This window comes from Lepisma saccharinum, chromosome 5 (genome assembly GCF_977018435.1).
Source record: "Lepisma saccharinum chromosome 5, izLepSacc3.1, whole genome shotgun sequence".
Taxonomy (NCBI): domain Eukaryota; kingdom Metazoa; phylum Arthropoda; class Insecta; order Zygentoma; family Lepismatidae; genus Lepisma; species Lepisma saccharinum.
Window position 1 is genome coordinate 73,789,278 of NC_139233.1, and position 20,798 is coordinate 73,810,075.

At 36.7% G+C, this 20,798-nt stretch overlaps 1 protein-coding gene across 1 annotated transcript in view; it reads left to right on the forward strand.

Annotated features, from left to right (window-relative positions):
- Positions 1–20,335, forward strand: part of LOC145988075 (long-chain-fatty-acid--CoA ligase 4-like) — a 48,189-nt gene extending 27,854 nt beyond the window's left edge. Inside the window, exons 5-11 of the mRNA XM_083122911.1 lie at positions 599–850; positions 4,378–4,575; positions 4,935–5,071; positions 7,175–7,314; positions 11,198–11,370; positions 18,016–18,141; positions 20,274–20,335. Coding sequence (XP_082979037.1) covers positions 599–850; positions 4,378–4,575; positions 4,935–5,071; positions 7,175–7,314; positions 11,198–11,370; positions 18,016–18,141; positions 20,274–20,335 — 1,088 coding nt within the window. The remainder of the gene's footprint in view (positions 1–598; positions 851–4,377; positions 4,576–4,934; positions 5,072–7,174; positions 7,315–11,197; positions 11,371–18,015; positions 18,142–20,273) is intronic.
- The last annotated feature ends 463 nt before the right edge of the window (positions 20,336–20,798 follow it).

Sequence of the window (20,798 nt, forward strand, 5' to 3'; positions counted from 1 at the left end):
TGTACGTTTAAGGAACACAATTTGAATTAAGAAGGGGGTAGTCCATGTTTCAACATTGCAGATACAGTGGAACCCCGATTTTACATTTTCCCACAATAGACACTATATAGCTAAAAGTCACCGGACACCTAGTTGTTCATTCCAAAGATACCAGCCAGGTAACTAATAAGATGTCTGACCTCCCTTCACTGTTATTACAGGATTTACTCTTCGGTGCAGGCTTTTTCTCGTGGGATCTTTTTCCATTTGTCCTGTAGCCTCGTGGAGAAACTCTGGCGACTGTCCCTATGGCCAGTATAATTCTGTGTTGTCCTGTTTTTTGTCCTTATGTATGTTGAGTGCTCATTTACAGCCGTTAACGGAAGTCATTCTAAGATTTTAGTTATGCAACGTTAGAGTTGTTGTTTGTAACGGTAAGGGGCTGGACCCTGTGTGACTGGTGCAAAATAGCCTAAGTGCTGATGCACCCAAAATTTTAAAATCAAATTCAAATTCTACTGTCTTTTCTACCTGTTTTACAGTCTATACACTAGAAAGGAATACCTGGTTTCTCCATGTTGCTTACAAATGTTTTTCAGCATGATTCCTTTTCTTGCAGTTGTGACAATATATGCTACATTAGGAGAAGAGGCAATTGCCCATGGAATAAATGAAACTGAAGTTGAAGTTGTCGTCACAAGTCATGAATTGCTTCCAAAGTTCAAAGCAATTTTAGAGAAAACTCCAAAAGTAAAAATCCTAATTTACATGGAAGATCAGCTGCAGAAAACAAGCACATCAGGCTTCAAGACGGGTGTATCAATCATTCCATTTCAGCAAGTAATCAAGGATGGCTCAACGTGTGACGTAGGTAAGTCTATAAGCCGGTGACTTTTAATATCAGTTGTATTTTTTTTTCGAAAATTTTTATTTTGTACTGATGTGTGTGCTTATCAATGCAGATACTTGGGTATTTCTGCCATATCACCACTTCAAATGGCTGAGATTGTGAATGTATTATTATTTTTACTAGTGATGTGACGAAGCAGAAAATTTACTGATTCTGATGTAGTCCCTGATAAATTTTTGAACCAATTCTGAAACATAGCTTATTTGATAGAAGTGTGGAATGTTATTTTCAGCAGGATAAAAATAAATTGGTATAAAAATTCTGTTTTCATGTTATGTATACATATTCTGAGATGCTTAACTAGTACACAAGCAGTTATTTCCATGGAAGCACGTGAATTCGTGTTCTTAATACTGAAAATTTAAGACTGGCAGATTCAACTTCATCAAACACTGCCAAAATGGCACAGTTTTGTTCTGTGATTCAAAACGTTCGAATAGAAGGTGGAACAATCATGACAAAATACCATTTCACTTTTATGTTGTTTTTTCTTAGTTATTATTGCTAAAGTAATCCAACATGACTGCCTAACATAACACACATGCACAAGATTATAAAAGAACGTAGTAACCCTGATAGTAAACAGTTATACAGCAGAAAGCAATTTTTAAAGAATTTTCGTTATGTTTTCATGCAAACTGAAAAATCTATGGGCGTAATTTGCATTTAAGCCTGCTGATATATTATACATGTTATATGCAGTGACCAGGAATCACTAACATCTGTTCATGACAATTTTCTAATGCGGAAACAATTATTTCTCGTGCAAAAAATACCAATGATTCGGCTCCCGTGTGATGGGAAGTTTGCATTCGAACTCCATCAGAATGGCACCATTTTGTTCAGTGACGCAAAATGTTCTCTTAGAAGGCGAAAAAATGCCGTGGTAGCAATTTTTGAGCAAGATGTTTAAAATATTTTCCTGCAAACGTTTACAAATTCATGGGAGTAATTTGTATTTTCACCTGTTGATATGTACGTGTTACAAACTGGATCAACGTTTCGCGAATCCAATTAGTTTTGAGTGATAGTATGTACTCATTCATTTGTTGTTCTCTGCTCTGTCCAATGGACTGGTTTTTTCACTGCAACTTCTAGGCTTTTATGATCTGATCACACATCCTGCACAGACACTTAATGTCTGTGCAGGATGCTTTTAAGAATATCATTATCAGCTAATATATTCTTTCCTGGACCCTTTCACCCTCTACCATTCTTTCCAGGCAGTTCCGTCTCAGCAAATGTATTTTTCTTTCCTTGATCACTTCCCAGCATTGCTCTCATTTCAACTTTTCTCAACTCTGCTTCATTTCTTACTTTCTGTGTCCCATTACACCTGCTCCATTCTTTTCCATAGCTACAGTTTCTTTTGCTCTTCCTCATTTCTTCATAGCATCAAGATTTCCACACTGTGCAGTGTTACGCTTCATTAGTTTCTTCTTCAATTCTTTGTTGAAAGAACGTCTACTGAGAACGTCATTTAAAGATTTGTCATTGTCACTGACTTTTGTTTGCAACTCAATTTCCTGTTTCCCTTCCAATAACCATTGTATTTGTCTTGTTTACATTTGGTTCCATCACGAGTTGCGCAGATCAGTTTCAATAGCATCGTGAAATTTAGTAATTTTGTGGAGCAAAATAATATATTTTCACCACAAAAGTTTGCAGCCTCATTTTCAAAAGATTCACTGCATAATTTGAGTTCCACTAATCTGATGTGTTCATGGTGTATGTGTAAATGTTAAAGGCTTAAGTAATAGTTTATCAAAAGCAATATAAATATTTTAGGTACTGATTTTGTTAGAGGAGTTTTTGATTTTATCAGTTAGCTAGTAAGCAGATCCCCTATAGTGTCCTTAGTTTTATTTAAATGACAATATAGGTGTTATGGATGTTACATATTTGTCACAGATGTTACTTTCAGTTTATAATTTATCTATATTGGCCAATATCGATAGAGTACAGATAAATCTGTGTCATCTACTGTGACTGAAGATGTATCTTTAAACTGTATGTCCAGTCCCAATTAGCCTATCTGAGCATAAAGTGGAGACTTACTCGGCAACAAGTTATCTGTGACTGAACTAGTAATCTGTTTTGGTATTAAAATTTTTATTGTGTGTTTACTACAAATAGGTGTATCAATTAGCACACCCCTTCCCCTATTTCTGTGGAGGTTTCCGCTGGTCTGGAAAAAGCTGGAACAGTCAAGGTAGTCAACTTATATGCCCAAGAAGCTTGGATTTTCACAAAAAGATAAAACACTTGGAAAAGTCAGATAATGTTACATGGACAGATTAATTATGATTTTTTCTAGTTTGTAGAGTTCCGTTTTAAATCCATTTTATGCATAGAAGGCTTATCAGGATTGGACCTGAAGGTAAAGTCTGACCTGAATCACTGTGCCTGCACCAGGTATTGAACCTGACACCCGAGACACTCTGATTACAATGTTTTTCTCAAGTTTGTAAACTTTATTTTACTACAACAGAACCCAGTGCTTTAGTACCTCCACTCTAAAAATACACTGAAACAAGTTGAAGTTAGTAAAATCATTACAGAATAGTAGAGAAATACAGTGTGTTTCAAAAAATTTGATATAATTACAGATGTAAATAACTGAGTAACTACATAGTCAAGATAAAGAAAACTACACAGGTGTAATCCTCAACTCAATAAGATTTATGCATACAAATTTTTAATAAATTCAAAGGTATGTGGATGTGACAAATGATTGTTCACAAGTGTTTATTATGCACAGGACACGTCAAGTCGGTAGTCCAGTGCCTGTCAAACATTCTGCAGCATGTCTGTGGTACAGTCTCCAGTGTGGCGGTGATTCTCTGCTGGAGTTCTCTAGGCTTGTACAAAGGGAGGGAACATAGAAGAGGCCCTTCACATAGCCCCAGAGAAATATTAGAAGGGGTCAGGTCCTGTTGAGTGTGCCGGCCATTTCAAAAGCACATTATCTTTTATCACTAGCATGCCTGATCCATCACCCTGGCAGTCTCCTGCACAGTGAGCTTCCTGTTGCAAAATGATGTGTTCATGTTTGTTTGCAATGAGATTCTTGGAGATGGCACAGAAGACAGCCACTTTTGGCGAGTCTCTCAGTTGCTAGAGTGTGGCATGGGGATTTTCTTTGCCCCAAATGCAAACATTATGCTTGTTGACTATGCCATTCGTGTGGAATGTGGCCTCATCACTAAATACAACACATGTATCAAAGTTGTCTTCATATCACATTACACATTGACTTTTGACTGTTAAATTTTCGGATAATTTGCATGAGAATTGGTAACGTTGTTAGATTATGAAATGATATCAATTTTTTTGAAACACCCAGCATATTTGAAAAATACCTGCAACCCTGGAAAGTCATGGAATTATTTTAGGTAGAATGAGTGAGAAGCCCGTAGGGAGTACACATATTTATGAAAAGTGTATTCACATGTTTTTCTAAACACACACTGCATTTTTTTTTTTAGTTGGAGTTCCACCTACACCTGAAGATACAGCGATAATTATGTATACAAGTGGTTCAACTGGTGTTCCTAAAGGTGTTCTTTTATCCCACAAGAACATGCTAGCATGTCTGAAAGCATTTTCAGATGCAGTCTCTGTCTATCCGGATGATATCTTCCTTGGTTATTTGCCACTAGCCCATGTCTATGAACTACTAACAGGTTAGTTATTTTTTTTTCTTTTTTTGGGGTTAAGTACTTACTGTATTTACATGTGTATAATGCACACCCTGGTTTTTGAGGGGAATATGCAACAAACCATTATATCTCGTACAATTCAGTACAATTCAGGTTCAAGAAATGACTTTCTTAGTTGGGTTGTAAATCGTACCTATTTAGTCTCTTTTCGATCACTTAATTTAACTGTAGTGGAATAAGAAGCATTTATATTCTAAGCTTTTGAAGGCAGTGATGGGACAATTGTGTGTAAAAAGTACAGAACTTGATTCAACATGGCTAGTGTCCTGCTTTGAAGTCTAGGATTTTAAATATTTCTGACTTAATATTGGTTTTTGTTCCAGAGTCCGTGTGCGTTCTGGTTGGAGTTCCCATTGGATACTCATCACCACTTACAATGATAGACACTGCTAGTAAAATTAAACCAGGCACCAAGGGTGATGCATCGGTCCTGCGGCCAACATGCATGACTTCTGTTCCAGTAAGTTTCATTCTTATGCCATCATTTGAACATTGCAGGGTAACACTAATGAAGGGAACTTCTTGGAATGAAAGAAAACAGTAATTTTTCTTGTATAGTTTCAGTGAAGTTGTATGAAGATCAAGGTTGGTAAGCTGGTTGATGGATTTATTACACGTATCCAGAAAGTAAGTTTCCCTGGGGTCTTGCACAAAAACGAAACTTTATTTCATTCAATGATTTATAGTCACAGTCCAGTTACTTGTCAACATAATTTCCCCTGGTATTCAGACACTTGTCAGCGTGGGACCAACTTCGGTATACCTGTGACGTAGAAGTCCGCCCCCTGGCCGCCAAGTCACTGTGTGACAGCCATCTGAACCTCTTCGTCGCTGGGAAAATGTTGACTGGACAGGAACTTTTTCAGGTGCAAGAACTGGTGGTAATCACTGGGAGTGAGATCCGGGCTGTACGATGGACGATCGAACACCTCCCAACCGAACCTGTCCAGAAGGGCTGCAGTGCACCTAGTCATATGCAGCTTCCCATTGTCCTGCAGCAAGATCACCCCAGCACTGAGCTTACCGCGTCGCTTATTTTGAATGGCTCGTCGCAATGTCCCCGGTGTTTCACAGTTACAGTTAGCGTTCAGTCTCACCTCTGGGCAGAAACTCAATGAGCAGAATGCCTTGTCTGTCCCAGAACACCTTGCACATTACTTTTCATGCCGACACAGTCTGTTTGAACTTCATCCTGCATGGAGATCCACTGTGACGCCAATCCATGGACTACTGCTTGCTTTCTGGTGTGCTGTATGCAACCCACGTTTCATCCCCTGTAATGATCCAGATCCTGCACCAATGACGCACCATCTGCTTGCTCATGACGTCTGGCCCATACACCTGGCACAGCTGATGGTGAATTTAGATCACCGAATGAACCTCGCACGTGGCAGGAGATGGAATAAGAGCTGTCATGTTTCATCGCTTCCGCGATGCTACTGAGGACTTTTCGGGAGACATCTTCTAGGACATTCACTAGCCAGGTCATGTGCCTTTCACGCATTCGCAAAACCAGTTTCAATACACATGGCCTGCCACCTGTGGGCATGGGAAACTTACTTTCTGGATGCAACTAATAATTACCAATGTTTACTCAGCTGGAGTGGCTGGGCAAAATTGTTTGTGTCTGGTCATATGTTAAAAAATTGGAGCTCCGTCAATGGTATAGTACCTCTAGTGGAGTGACAAGATTTTTAAATTACACTTTTTTCAGTTTCAACATGTGGTACCTTGACACACACACTAGCAATTTATTATGTGATATTTCATGACGTGATTAACTGTCATCAAGCACTTTGAGGGAGATAATTTGAGTTCTCATAAACTTTGGTATCTATCCATCACAAAAGCTCCAAATTGCAAGTGTTATTTTTATATGAATCTTAATAACGGAGTGGGACAATATACACATTCTGACATTTATGTTGTTCTAAAGAGAACACATTTTGTGACATATTTCTTTTAACACTTTTAACACTACTATTTCAGAAGGAATTAAAATCATGTGCATGTTAAACAATTATAAAGAAATATAAACAGTCATTAATGTCTTTCCAGTAAGGTGATATGAAATATCAGAAGTACATAATATGCAATTTCATTTGGCCCCTAAATGAAGGAGAAAGTTACAAGATGGTTTTATCTCATATGTAACTCTTCACAGATGTCCTTTATTGTTTAAGAGTTATGACAGCTGCCCTGAAATTATGCAGAATTTGGAGTTTTCATTGATTTTGTATCGATATGTAGAAACTGTATTTTGTGATTACATAATCCATTTTTATATTCTAATTTAATTGTTTAATATTTTAAAGCAAAACTTTAATTGGGGAGAAATACTCACCCAAAAATATTAATCAATATTTTGAATAACTTTAAGCTTTTCAAAATTCAAGCATAGTTATTGATGGGAATTGTTTATCTTCATCAGTACGGATATCAGCTCAGCCCTAATTTAAACACTGTGTTTTGTTTGTTTCTGAAATTTGAAATCTTGTGCAAAAAGAAAATTTCTAACTTTTTACCTTCTAAGTGTTGAATGCGATAATATTTTTATTTGCAGCTTATATTGGACCGCATATACAAAGGAATCAATGAGAAAGTATCCAAAGGAGGCCAGTTTGGAAGAGCATTGTTTGAATTTGCATTTACATATAAGCAAAAATGGGTGAGAAGAGGGTTTGATACACCTATCTTAAACAGGTATGATTTATTTAATTAAGACACCCAAATGTCAACCTGCCTTCCACATAGTATACCCTGGACTGCATTTTTCAGACTAGCGAGTCTCTGGCATCTGGACTCATGGCCAGTATAGTCCTCCGTGGGGCTCGTGTTGTGTTCTGTCCTTGTGCGAGTGTGATTGTCCATTCATCCATCTCATCTTATCACCATCTTCCCAATTGGCCAAAAGTGGCAGAAAAGATAAGTTAAAGAAATTGAATGAACCAATCAATTAAAGCCACCCACATCCAGCACCCTCTGGCCATAAATACAGCAAATTGCAGTGCAAGGCATGCCTCATTTTCATCACTTCCTCCACCCTTCAGGGGAGGGGGATGCAGAGGAGCCAATCTGATCTATAATCCTGCTTGTGTAAGTTGCAGTTTTAGTTTCCCTTGGTGTTTTTGCTGCATAATCCAGCATTTTTGAACGGGATGAAACGGACATACGAGTGTGCTTAAGTAACTTTAGAGATGAAGTACACTGGAGGATAATGGATTGTGCGACATTGAGGTGTAGATCGACCACGTTGTGACATGCACATTTGTCATTAGTTACAGAGACGATGAAGATGATTCAAGGATAGGTGATATTTGAATTGTAAATTAGTTAGCCTGCCCCCATGGTGGAGTGATTAGCACGTACTATGATGTCAGGGGTCCTGGGTTCGAATCCTGGCCTGGGCATGGATGTTTGTGAATGTCCATTCATCAATTTCATCATATCACCACTCATCCCAATCTTCGCAAATTAGCCAAAAGTGGCACAAGAGGCGAAGCAAAATAAATAAAATCAATCAAACCAAGTTAGTTATTTTCATTCTTTTACTCTCATTAATAACACTGGGGAACAAATAAAAGATTTTATTGTGCGGCATAAAGTTTAACAACAGTTTCAGCACACAAAACAGCTGTGATTGCCAATTGTATGATTGGTTCAGTTGAATTGACTCCAGTTATAAAAATAAACACACCATGGAAAATGTAGGAGGTAAAATTACTCTACGCTTCTCTCGGTAATATCAAAATTTGATAATGGGCTGAAATTCCCATAAGAAACTTATTTATTTATTTGTAAATTGTTGCTAGGCAACTTATGAAGCATTGCTAGGCAAAATATCGGACACTCAACAAACCTTAAGGAAGAATACCAAAACATAAAAATGGTTTTAGAAAAAAATTGAATATGCTGAACATAAGTGTGTGTGTGGATTTGAAGATGGTGATTTTTTTACTAGGACATCAAAGTGGGTACACAAAGTATCCCTGTTTGCTATGTTTGTGGAATAGTCGTGCCAGAGAAAAGCATTGGACGATAAAAGTTTGGCCCCCAAGGGAAAATATTAGTGGAAAAAGCTTATATCATTCATGAACCGCTGATAGATAGGGACAAAATCATCCTTCCGCCACTGCATATTAAACTTGGGTTGATAAAACAGTTTGTCAAGGCCTTAGATACAAGTGGTGATTGTTTCAAATATATATGCCACACTTTTCCATTACTAAGTATTGAAAAATTGAAGGCAGGAATCTTTGACGGACCACCACAAATTCGTACACTTATAAATGATGCCAATTTTACAACTTACATGTCTTACATCGAATCTGAGGCCTGGCTGAGCTTTGTGTTCGTCGTCAAAAACTTTTGGGAGAATCACAGAGCAGAAAAGTACCCCGATATAGTTGGAAATATGTTGAAAAATTTTGAGAAATTGGGAGCTAATATGAGTGTGAAGATACATTTTCTACATAGCCACATTGACAGATTCCCTGAGAACGTTGGTGATTTTAGTGAAAGACGGGGGAGAAAGGTTCCACCAGGATATAAAGATAATGGAAGAAAGGTACCAGGGATGGTGGGATAGCCACGTGATGGCCGACTACTGTTGGAGCTTACAGAGGGATTGTCCTAAAAAGCAATACAGCAGGATATCGTATAGAAAACATTTCACATAGTTTGTTACTTCATTGTGTACATATTTTATTAATTATTTTGATTATAGGCCTATATACATTTATTTTTATAATAATGATTGTAATCACAAAAAGAAATATTAAATTGTTGTTGGAAGTTCATTTATATGTATATCTTATGTTGCCGCCATTTTGGTTTAGTTGCATTTATTTCATAAATTAGAGCCAATTCAGGAAATGTATTATTATATAATTATTCAGCAGCATGAAATTGCCCTAAATTAGCTCTCAAACACTGTGCCGCAATTTCACTGTTCCCCAGTGTAATTATTAATTTAGTCAATCAAATCATATGTATTAGCTTACTTTTATTATCTATAATAATAAATCATAATACTTTCAAACTTCAAATACATTTAATGAAGAAACTCCGGTTTTAAAACATATTCTTCTAGCAAGGTTTTTTTTTTTTTAGTAAAAGATGAGAAAAATTAATCCTTTGGTAATGAACCATGTTACCTCCTAGGGGATAAGATGCAAATTTTGTATTTGATTTTTTTAAATTTAGTGTCGCTTTTATTCCACTTTTGGCTAATCCCGACAATGAGATTTAGTGATCATTAGATAAAATTGATGAAGTGATACTCACAAATAACACCCGTGCTGGAATTTGGAGCCAGGAAACTTTGGTGGCAAGTCAGAAAGTCTGCCACGAGGCAAGATGTACATTATTCATTTTTTACATACGTACAATAACTTCCAACAGGTCATGACAAATGGAATGTTTTTGCACATTGTAGGCTCTGTGGGTTATTTTCATAAGTTTGCAACACTGTTAGGGTACAAAGCTTTTGTTTACAGAAGGTCTTAAGTTCTATGATTCTCACTTTAGTAGAGTCTGCACAGTAGTATCAGCCTCCGTGAATGGATGTGACATTTGTGTGTTGCTGCTGAATACAGTTGTTCATCCAAATAGTGTGACAACATGCAGGCATAGGATTAATATTTGACTGTGTTTATAGAACATGCAGGCAAAGGATGAATATTTGACTATGTTTATGGAAACATAAGCTTGATAATTATATTACATATCTTAAATTGGCCTACTAGTTCCTCTCAAAGTGTGCACACACATTTTTGTAATCTAGTAACTAGTCTTAGTTCAGAAAACTGGAAGTCCTTCCTTACTGAACAATAAGAACTGGGTGCCAATAATTTGTTAAGTTTGTAGACCATACTAATGACTCCAGTCTTTTTTCTAAGAATGATTAACTACACCCATCAAAGATTTCTTGATTTAATTATTCTAATAATAGTAAGAGAACAGTACACTTCAGTATTACATAACTTTATCAATTCACTTGTTTATTATTTTTTTATACAAATACTTTTTCCAAAAAAATTATTGCTAAAAGGTTTTAGGTTTAAAAGGCTAGTTTTTCACATATGTGTAATGTGGTAAGCAAAATTACTGTTTTGTGTATTGGAACCATTAGATTCTTTGGTATTAGATGAGAGGATAAAAGAGTAACGTGCACTACCTAAAGTTGGTAATCTCTTAAGTACTCTGATTTGTAAGTAGTTTCAAACAAGTGATGAATTAAGTTTTGATTAGTGTCTAAATACTTAATTTTTGCCTGTAATCAACAGATCAGTTGATATCTGTATGAATATTTCCTGTACTGAGTTAAAGTTAAGCAGTATTAGAGTTATATAATGAAGAAATCTGTAGTAGTATTTACGGTAATTTTAATCTTTTTGTTATGAAATACTTAAAAGTTTTCCAAATTGACTAAATTGACTAAACATAAATATTCAGCATCCATATTTGTAAAGGGTACATATAACATGTAAGTTCGTGTGGGTAAGTGTGCTACAGTTTGTTCAAGATGTTACAATTTTGTGATGATATTTATTCCATTACATTGTTTATTTTCCCTTAATTCTAGGATTATATTTGGCAAAGTGAAACAACTGTTGGGTGGTAGGCCACGACTCATATTGTCTGGAGGTGCACCACTTTCACCTGATACACATGAATTTGTCCAGCTTTGTCTCTGTATTAAAGTAGTTCAAGGTTATGGGTTAACAGAAACATGCTCGTGTGCAACTGTGATGCATAGTAAGTTCTTTCAAGTAGTACTAACATGTAGATGCATGTTTTATTTTCTAATCAGTGTTCTAATCCTTGTAGATACAGTAGATGATGTTATTCATTCCACCGGAAGTGCAGAACTCACTTGTGAGTTACTACATAACATACTCACTTTTTTTTGTTTGTTTGTCTAAGGGAGATTTCAGACTGAAGTAACAAGCTACACGTGACATGTGATAATGTAACATGGGAGTTTCACACCAAAGGTACAGTGACGTGGTCCCCTCCCAACTGTAAAAAAGGATTCACCATGTATGTGCAACCAACCCGGATCAAGAAAGTGTGGGGCGTTACCCCCACACCCCCTATACGCCTTCATGGCATGGTGCTAAGCACAGGGAAACACTTTACTTTTTTAACTTTTATGTGCAACCAACAGACTGAGGCTACACAATTCAAGTGATGTGTGCAGCTTGCATCATTCTGGTATGAAAGGTTGTATTTATTTTTAAAGGTTAATTTCCAAGTTTTAAGTGTGTCTTATCACTTCCTACTTGTTACTTTATGCTTGCTACTTCAGTCTGGAAGCTAAGTTGTACTGTCATGGCAATTACAATTTTGTTTTCTTCAAACATACGGAGAGAAATAAAAAAAACAACAAATACAATGAAAAAGAAATGCTTTCATAAATTGCATCACTTGTATTTGGAAACAAGGTTTTCATATTTCCACCTTAAGAATATTCGACAACAGTTTTTATAACTTAAAACAGTCTTCAGGTCTGGATGTGCGTTTCAAAATGAGTAACAATCCTGGAGAACCAAACTGAGATAGATGAGTACATTTATTGACTGCACACTGTTTTGTCACCAAAGAATCTCCCTGAAACCTACAAAAGTCAGAAAATCCATGCTTTTGGGTACTTGTCAGGATGCAGGAATCAAAGCAGCTTCTTGATGGGAGATATTCTAGATAGAAATGTTTTATATTTCTTCATGTATCATGTATTTCACACAGTGGTGATTTAAACCTTATTCTGTTGAAGAGCAGTGCAATTTAAAACACTTGGAATGTTAATGCACCACAGAATGTTTGGAAATGTTATTTTAAAATTACCTGAAGAAAGTCTAGGAATTTGCTTTTTCAAAGTTATGATTAACTGAAATGAATGAGAACCCTCCATTAGAACTTCCTGTAACATTTATTTCAAGTATGCTCTGTGCATATTTTAGATAATAGTTGTTCTCTGGAACAGTGTCACTTGTCATTTTGGATATCTCGTAGGTTATTCAGAATCTGAACTGAAGTGATACTTAAGAGCCTGATATATGCAGGCACTGGTGGATCAGTGTTTGTACTAAAACACTTGAACACATTTCACCAACATTCTGCAAATTCCATGATTGTATTGTTAAGAGTTGGGGGGAAATTTGCTGAAAATACTGCATCAGTTAGCGAGAATTTGGTGAGAAGCATTCGTTATGTCCTTCCTCCAAATCTTTAGCATTTTCAAGCCACACACATTTGTATGTTTGAAGAAAAATGTATTGCATATCATACTGTTTGAAAATATCATGGGTAATACCTTGGGTAAGTGCAGGGACATCTTTTTGCATGCATGTACATCTGTGTGTGTGTGTACTGTAACATATGTCTAAAAAGATTAATAAGTTTTATTCTGGCATGCTGTGATGATTCAGTAGGTAATGATGCTCCCTACTCGTATGAGAGACTGCTGACCTCTGTGGCAGAGTGGTTAGCACAGCATACTATGATGTCAGAGTTCCTGGGTTCGAATCCCAGCCTGGACATGGGTGTTCTTTGTGAGTGTCCCTTCATCGTTTTGATCTTATCACTCATTCTCATCTTCACAATTAGCCAAAGTGGCAGAAAAGCAAAATAAAATAAACCAAATCAATCACATGGCATTCATTCAAGTTTTTCAAAAATGTCTCGCAAAGTGGATCTGTGACAATCAGCATTACAGTAATCGGTACCTGGAGTTAAAGATGGCTGGAGTTGGTGCTGATCACATCACTTCCAATATGGTCACCAGTTTTGTATCTATTAATCTATCTCCTGTATATTGCACCTTGCCATGAAGGCATAGGTGGTGTGCTCAGGCACACATTCTTGATTCATGTTGATGCAGGTGCGACTTACTCACGTAGTATAAATTATCAGTACAATAAATAAAAAAAAGATTTTATAAAGTACTTAAAAGTACTTACGTTGGTGAGTATGTAATTTACGTGAAACTACATATCGGGATATAATTAATCCCTTCATCAGGTAGACATACTATGCCAATTTAATTATGACATTGGCTGTGTCAGACAAGGCGTGGACCATGAGGTATGGTAAAAAACAGGTAAAAAGGTTAAAATAATGAGTTAATGCTGCTGAACGCGTAATAGTGCCTTATTCCTACCATTACGTTAAAATCCTGATGAGGGTATCCATGAAAACACTAAAACAATTATACTTGGGAACATGTTGAAAACTACTTTTTCAGGAGTGGCTCGATAGATGCTGTTCACTAAACTGAGGATGCCTCTTATGGAATGTCTGAAGTTGTGCGGTGCGGTGCATCTAGGGGCGCTGGGATAGAGATTTACCACGTCTATCCCAGTGTCCCAAAAGACAAAGCTGAAGACTGTTTATTCAGATGGCTTAGAGAAAAAGGAGTGAACATAGTTGTAGCCTGGGAATATATACAGTGGTTTGACTTATGTACAAGATTTAACTATTTCAGTTTCAACGAAGAAGTATACATCCAGAAAGAGGGATTAGCCATGGATAACCCTATTTCGGGTATCGCATCAGGGGTATTCATGCACTTCATAGAAAAAACTGCCCTAGATCAAATGGTAGGAAGTATTAAATATTTCGGGAGATACGTCGATGATGTTTTAGTAATAGGGGGAAAGGCTGATCTTCTGAAACTATTTAACGAACTGGGGAAACAAGATGCCCGAATTAAATTCACAAAGGAAGAAATGGTAAAGGATGAAATGGGCTTTTGAGATCTTAAAATGATCAAAACCGGAACAAAAATTAGAACCTGGGTTTTTCGTAAAACCCTTGCCGGAAATTTATACAGCCATAGCAAGTCTGAACACTCCAAAAGAACAAAACATAACTTTTTTATCCGGGGAATACAACTATGCAGTCAAAAGAAGGAGAGAGGAAAAGAAGAAGAATGGATTTATAGAATTGGAAAAATAATGGATATAAAGAGGAAAACTTGAATAAGATACATAGGAAAGTATATAAAATATGCAAAAAAGATTGGGAAAGAATGAATGATAACAAGGGAGGAAAGACGCAGGATAACGAAACCAACTCTGAGAATAAGAAACACAAATACATCGGTATTCCGTATTTTAAAGGAATTTCAGAAAAGATAGAAAGAGTAGCCAAAGAATACGGCGTAAAATGCAGGATGAGGGCACCACGATCCATTGAGAAATATTTCACACAATATAAAAAGGATGTAAAAGAAAGGAAAAATAAAACAAGATGAAAAAGGAGTTTACAGTATTACATGTTCCTGTAATAAAGAATATATAGGTCAAACCGGCTGGAGCATGAAAATTAGATGGGGGGAACATGACAAAGATATAAAAGAAGGAACACCAAGAACCGTACTTTCAGAACACTTAATTGAAGAGCATGAAATTCAGAAGTGGAAAATTAGGAGGGTTGATCATAAATCATTAAGTAGAAATGTATACGAGGCAGCTTATATCTGCAAAGGGAGGGATAATAAATAAGAGAAGATGGGAACATTGACGAAAAGTAGATAAAAATGTTCAAAATGTGGGACACAACAAGGGAAAAAATCAGCTTTTTTTTAAACCTTTTTACCTATTTTTACCATACCTCTTGATCCACACCTTGTCTGACGCAGCCAATGTCATAATTAAATTGGCATTGTATGTCTACCTGATGAAGGGATTAGTTATATCCCGAAATGTAGTTTCACGTAAATCACATACTCACCAACGTAAGTACTTTTAAGTATTTTATAAAGTCTTTTTTTTTATATTGTACTGATAACATTCTTGATCTCGGCTATTTTAAACAAATATAATGTGATCAGCACCATGCTCTTGACTGCCTTTACCCCATCCCCCCAGGTACCCACTTTATGTAATTGTAAAAATTCACAACCAAGATCACCTATCCTGGGAATCAAATCTGGCAGTCAATTTTTCCACTGGCTAGACCACTTTGGCTCTATCGGTATCGGCAAAAACTTGTATCAATTCATCCATAAAATATGTGTGCGTGTGCATGTATGTTCACAGGTTGAATCAAAAGTCTGATCCCATAGGACAGCTCCCTTATTAGTGCATATAGTAAAAGAATGAAATTGAAAGAAGGGAAAGTTGTTGAAAATATCTTGGTTTCAATCTAAAGTGATTTTCAATGTAGCATGCACCATTGAGGCTGTATGTATACTCATATGAGCCTCAATGGTAGCCGAAAATGCCATGTTGCAAATTAAAATAATGTAAACATGTGTTCAGCCTTTTCTAATGGTCTAGGATGAGAGGGCTGCTCATGTCACATATTCCTTTCTTTATACCGATAATTATAGTTGTCAATTCTTAATTTGCTCAGTACTGTATGATATTTCGATGACATGGTATTCTAAATGAAACATGTGGCAACATGGCACTTTCAGCTACCATTGAGACTGGTACGAGTTTACAGCCTTAATTGTGCATGCTACGTTGAAAATTCAGCACATTGATTGAAAAGGACATATTTCAAGCAACTTTCCCCTCTTTCCATTTTTCACTATGTGCACTCATAAGAATTGCCCTGTGCTTTGGAATCACCCTTTGTGCATGTGTTATATATACAATGTATATTTAATGTAAGTTTTACTTTTATTTTGGAGTTTTGAAGTTCAATCATTGATATTGTTTAGAGTGACCTCAGCCGTAAATAAAATGCATGCATGGTTGTAGTAGTAGCCATATTGAAAAATGAAACCCAATGTAAAAGTAATCACAGCACAGCATAAAGATTGGAAGGCACTGCATGTTCTCCATTGGAGCACACACGCACACCTTCATACAAAAGCAGTTAGATTTGAGTGAGCAATACTGACTTGCCAAATTAATGTATTCAGGTAAAATTTAAATTTTCTTTTTCTAACTGCATTTGTTCGAAGATTAAATATTTCACTTCCCACAAGAGTCTTTCCGTGAAAGAAAAAAGTTCAGCTCTCTCATCAGCAGTTTTAATTTTTAATGGAGCATGTATTGGTTTATTACACATTTCAGCTCTACATCTGTAACTAAACAAGCGCATCTCTTCACCGGAACTTGAATAGTGTTCCATACTTCAGAAGTTATAGAGGCCTAAATAAATACTCACAGTGCAACAGCCCTCTAAGGTTCAGGGCCTGCCAATGTATTTTTAATTGGTTCATGCATGGGCAACACATCAAGCCCGATCACTGCAATTTTCTAGGTTTTGAGATTGGAGCTGCTACTTCTTTTGAAGTAGCTCCTCAATTGTCCTCAAGATGCCAGGTCAACCTGGAAATTTTGGGTGCTTCCACCAGGATATATTTTATAGTGTATCTTGCCTCTACCTAGAAAGCAGCAATGTGATATCAACTTTTACAATCACAGAGCCCTCAGAGGGGAAAAAAAAATCCTACATTTACTAATGGTTCCAAGTGAGTGAGTGAGTGAGGGGGGGGGGGGGCAGGCAGGGGGTCATTGTAAATGCAAGAAAGAAACAGCATCACCTACAGAAAAGTCACAAGCTGCCTACTATGCCTATTAGTGCTTTCACTGGAGGTACAATGTTGGCATTCCATCTGGATACAGGCAGTAGGAGTGTAAGAGATGACCTTCTTGGAAGGCACCCAAATATCAACCTTTCTTCCATTTAGTACATCCTGGACTACATTTTAGACTAACAAGGCTGTGGCATCTGGACTCGGTCAGCATAATTCTCTGTGGGCGCATTTTGTGTCCTATGTGTATCCATCTTATCACCATTCATTCTCATCTTCACAATTAAAAAAGTGAAGTAAAATCAATTAATTCAATCAATGCAGGTGCATTCACAAGAAGAAAAAAGGTAATTTACTCAAGAAATCCCTTTTTGGGGATCCCCATGTCACCACCACATTAATCTGAAGTGAATAGAAAAATTCGAAACTTAGTACTATGATGTACCTACAATCATGCTGAATACTTGAATATTGTCCCATAGTTTATCATAAAATAAATAATTAATAGGTATTACCCAATAGCAAAACTAATGTTGTATGTTAATATTGAAAATTAGGTTATTGATTTATGCAATGGTATAAAGCTAGTTACATGAATTTATGTACCACTCTTTGAGATACTATTACTTTTTTGTATTTTTTCATTAGCCCCAGGATGTCTAGTGTCTGGAGATAAAAATAATAACAAAATGACAGAAACTAACATTAAATTACATGCTATTTATAGGTATATCAGATTGATCAAATTATTGACAATTTTACTGATATTGACCAAAACAGATTTATTTTTCCTATCCCTAATGTCTGCTGTGATTGAAGTGCCAGTCATGAGAGTATGTTTTTACTTGCAAGAAACACAGCTTTACTAATTTTGAGATATTGTCTGAACATGAAGTTTCCTTTTTTAGGAGATGACAGAAGCATGGGAAGAGTTGGTCCTCCAACAACAATGTGCGATATTAAACTTGTAGACTGGGAAGAAGGAAATTACAGAGTTGCTGATAAACCATATCCACGTGGTGAGATTGTAATTGGTGAGTTTCAGTGCAGGAGTTGCCTTGTTATTCTGTCTCGATAATATACATGTGTAAGGTCTTTACATTTACAGGAGTGCATGCCAATTTCAACCTCACTTCATGTTCATGCTGAAAAATAGATGCAGACTGACAAGGTTTTGGTTCACAGTGAATATCAAGATTACCTGAATATTCTCAGAAGATTAGTTACTTTTTTAAAAAAAAAGTGTCCACGGAAAACACACTATGCATAGCATTCCACTGCTCCATGGTAACTGAAATGGCAGGAGTAGTACGACATAGCACCACCACTCTGACAACTCTATCTAACCCTCCATCCTGAGTACTAGATCCTGGAAAAATTTTCAGTCAACTGAAACTGTAATCAAGTTTGTAACATTGATCAGGGTGTCTTAGGTTTGATTATTGATCTGATTAGTCAGTTGAAGTCTGAAGTGTCAGTTGAAACGGCCAACTGATTAGTGTAACACTTTATATTTGCATAATGGCTGATGTTAACATTAAAAATAGAAAGAAAAAGACTAAGTCTAGAATATATAAAAGAGGTGTAGTTACAAGTGTTTTGACTTCTACTTCTTCTTCTCCTGCATTTCAGAGCAGTGTCCAGTATCTTCAGAGATAAACAAAAGTTTATTAAAAGTAGTTATAATAAAACACACTTGTATATACCTAGTCTGGCCATAAATACTGTTACCTTTTGGCTTGGACTGTACATACGGTAGTCAGGCTCATGAACCATGCTTATGCTGATGCTCTCTCCTAACCATTGTTTGTTCAGCTGTGGAAGAGTAAGTGTGTATCTTCTTGTGCTTAGCATGGAGTGGGGCGAAAATGAAAACAGAGTAGCCGTAATTGCTCTGCATATGGTTGGAAAGTCACCCACTAACATTTTCCAGCCTCTAAAAACCTTGAAGATCCACAAAAGGTTTGTGTATCAGAATTGGAGCTTCCCGGTGGAGTACTAAACATTTCCCGATGCCACACCTGAAGAAGCAGAGGGAACTGAAATCGAGAATGCTCCTGCAGTGGTATGGAGCCAATGGTCATCGCAGGATTCTGTTCACTGATGAGGAAGTGTTTACCACGGAAGAAAGTTTTAACCGCCAAAATTGAAGGGTGTATGCTTCAAGCTCTCGAGAGAGAGTTCCCAAAGTTTAGAGATTCCACCAGCTATGAGAGTTCCACCAGCTCTCATTTTTGTAAAAAGGGTTTAAAAACCCTTGCAAAAGTGTATGGAAATTGTCCTGGACCCTCTCGTGAACCAAACAGTGTTTCACAATGAACCCAGGAGGTTCCAGAAAGATTCTACCCCAGCTCATAAGGCGAGGATTATAGGATGGTCACTGGAGACCATTGTACTCGATTTCATGTCCACTGTTGATAGGCCATCTGATAGCCGTGATTTCAATACCCTGGACTGCAAACTGTGACCAGTGCTAAAGGGGACTGTCTACAAGAAGAGGCATCCTATAATTGAAAGTTGAAAGTGCACCTTGATGGCAGAAGTGGCAGACTTTCTCATCGAGACCATCTGTGCTGCAATAGATGCCTAGCCATCGAAATTTTGAGCCTGTGTGAGGGCAAAACGTGGACATTTTGAAAACTGATTGGTGCTATTGGTGCTGTTTGTGTGTAATACATGTAAGTGTAACATACTAAAAGAAAATTTAAAAATCTGAAACCATATTCAACTTATTCACAGGGTTCTGCCTTTTTTTGTAACCCTATGTTTGGGTCATAAATTGATGAACTTTTGTTGAAAGGTAATGAAAGGAAATAATTTGATTTAGTTTGGGAAAAAGGTCACCCCCAAACCAAAAAATCTATTTTACCATATACGCGTAAGCCTATATGTAGTTTATTGTTATAACATAACATACACAATTACAAACTTACAAGTTGGAATAGCATAATACATGATTATCATGTCTTGTTAGTCAAAATAAATCTGAGCTGAAGTTTCTCCTTCATTTTACAAACATTATTAAGATCTTGAAAACACTTAATTACCTGTTCTGCAAGTTTGCAGTCTCGATGGTTCTTGATTCTAAAACTTTTTCACACAGTTTAATGTTTTTTCATGAACCTGCAAGCTGCTACATAGCATCTGATAATCATCTGCATTGTAGATTTGGTCAGTAAACCAATGGTCAGCCCATCTGTAAGAGATGAATCTACAAAGTTCACGTAGTGCGTCTCTTCTCTCTGGTAGAAGAATAAATGCCAAAAGAACCAGTATTGCTTGGGAATTTCATCTTGCATTACTTAATTTAGGTATTTTCTGAAACTTCACTTAGGAAATCCTCCAGTTTCTTCAAAAAAGCAGAAAATCCAAGTTAAATGAAATAACATTTCATATCATCACGCCATCCTGTGGTTTCAGTAATTTCTTTTTTACCATTCTCGAAATTAATCTTGAGCTACTCGTAGTTCTTTACAAATTCTGGGATAAATGGATATTCAATATTGGACATTGTGGTGTTTCCTCCAAGGTTCCTCATCCATTATTATGCGAAACACTGTCAAGAACATGATGTTGACAAACAATGAATTGTGGTTCTTCCAGTTTCTTTTGAGCAAACAGTCTTTGTAACTGAATTACAATCCCATTCTTTCTTCCAGTGTTCACATTCGTAGTGTCCGCAACAATCATC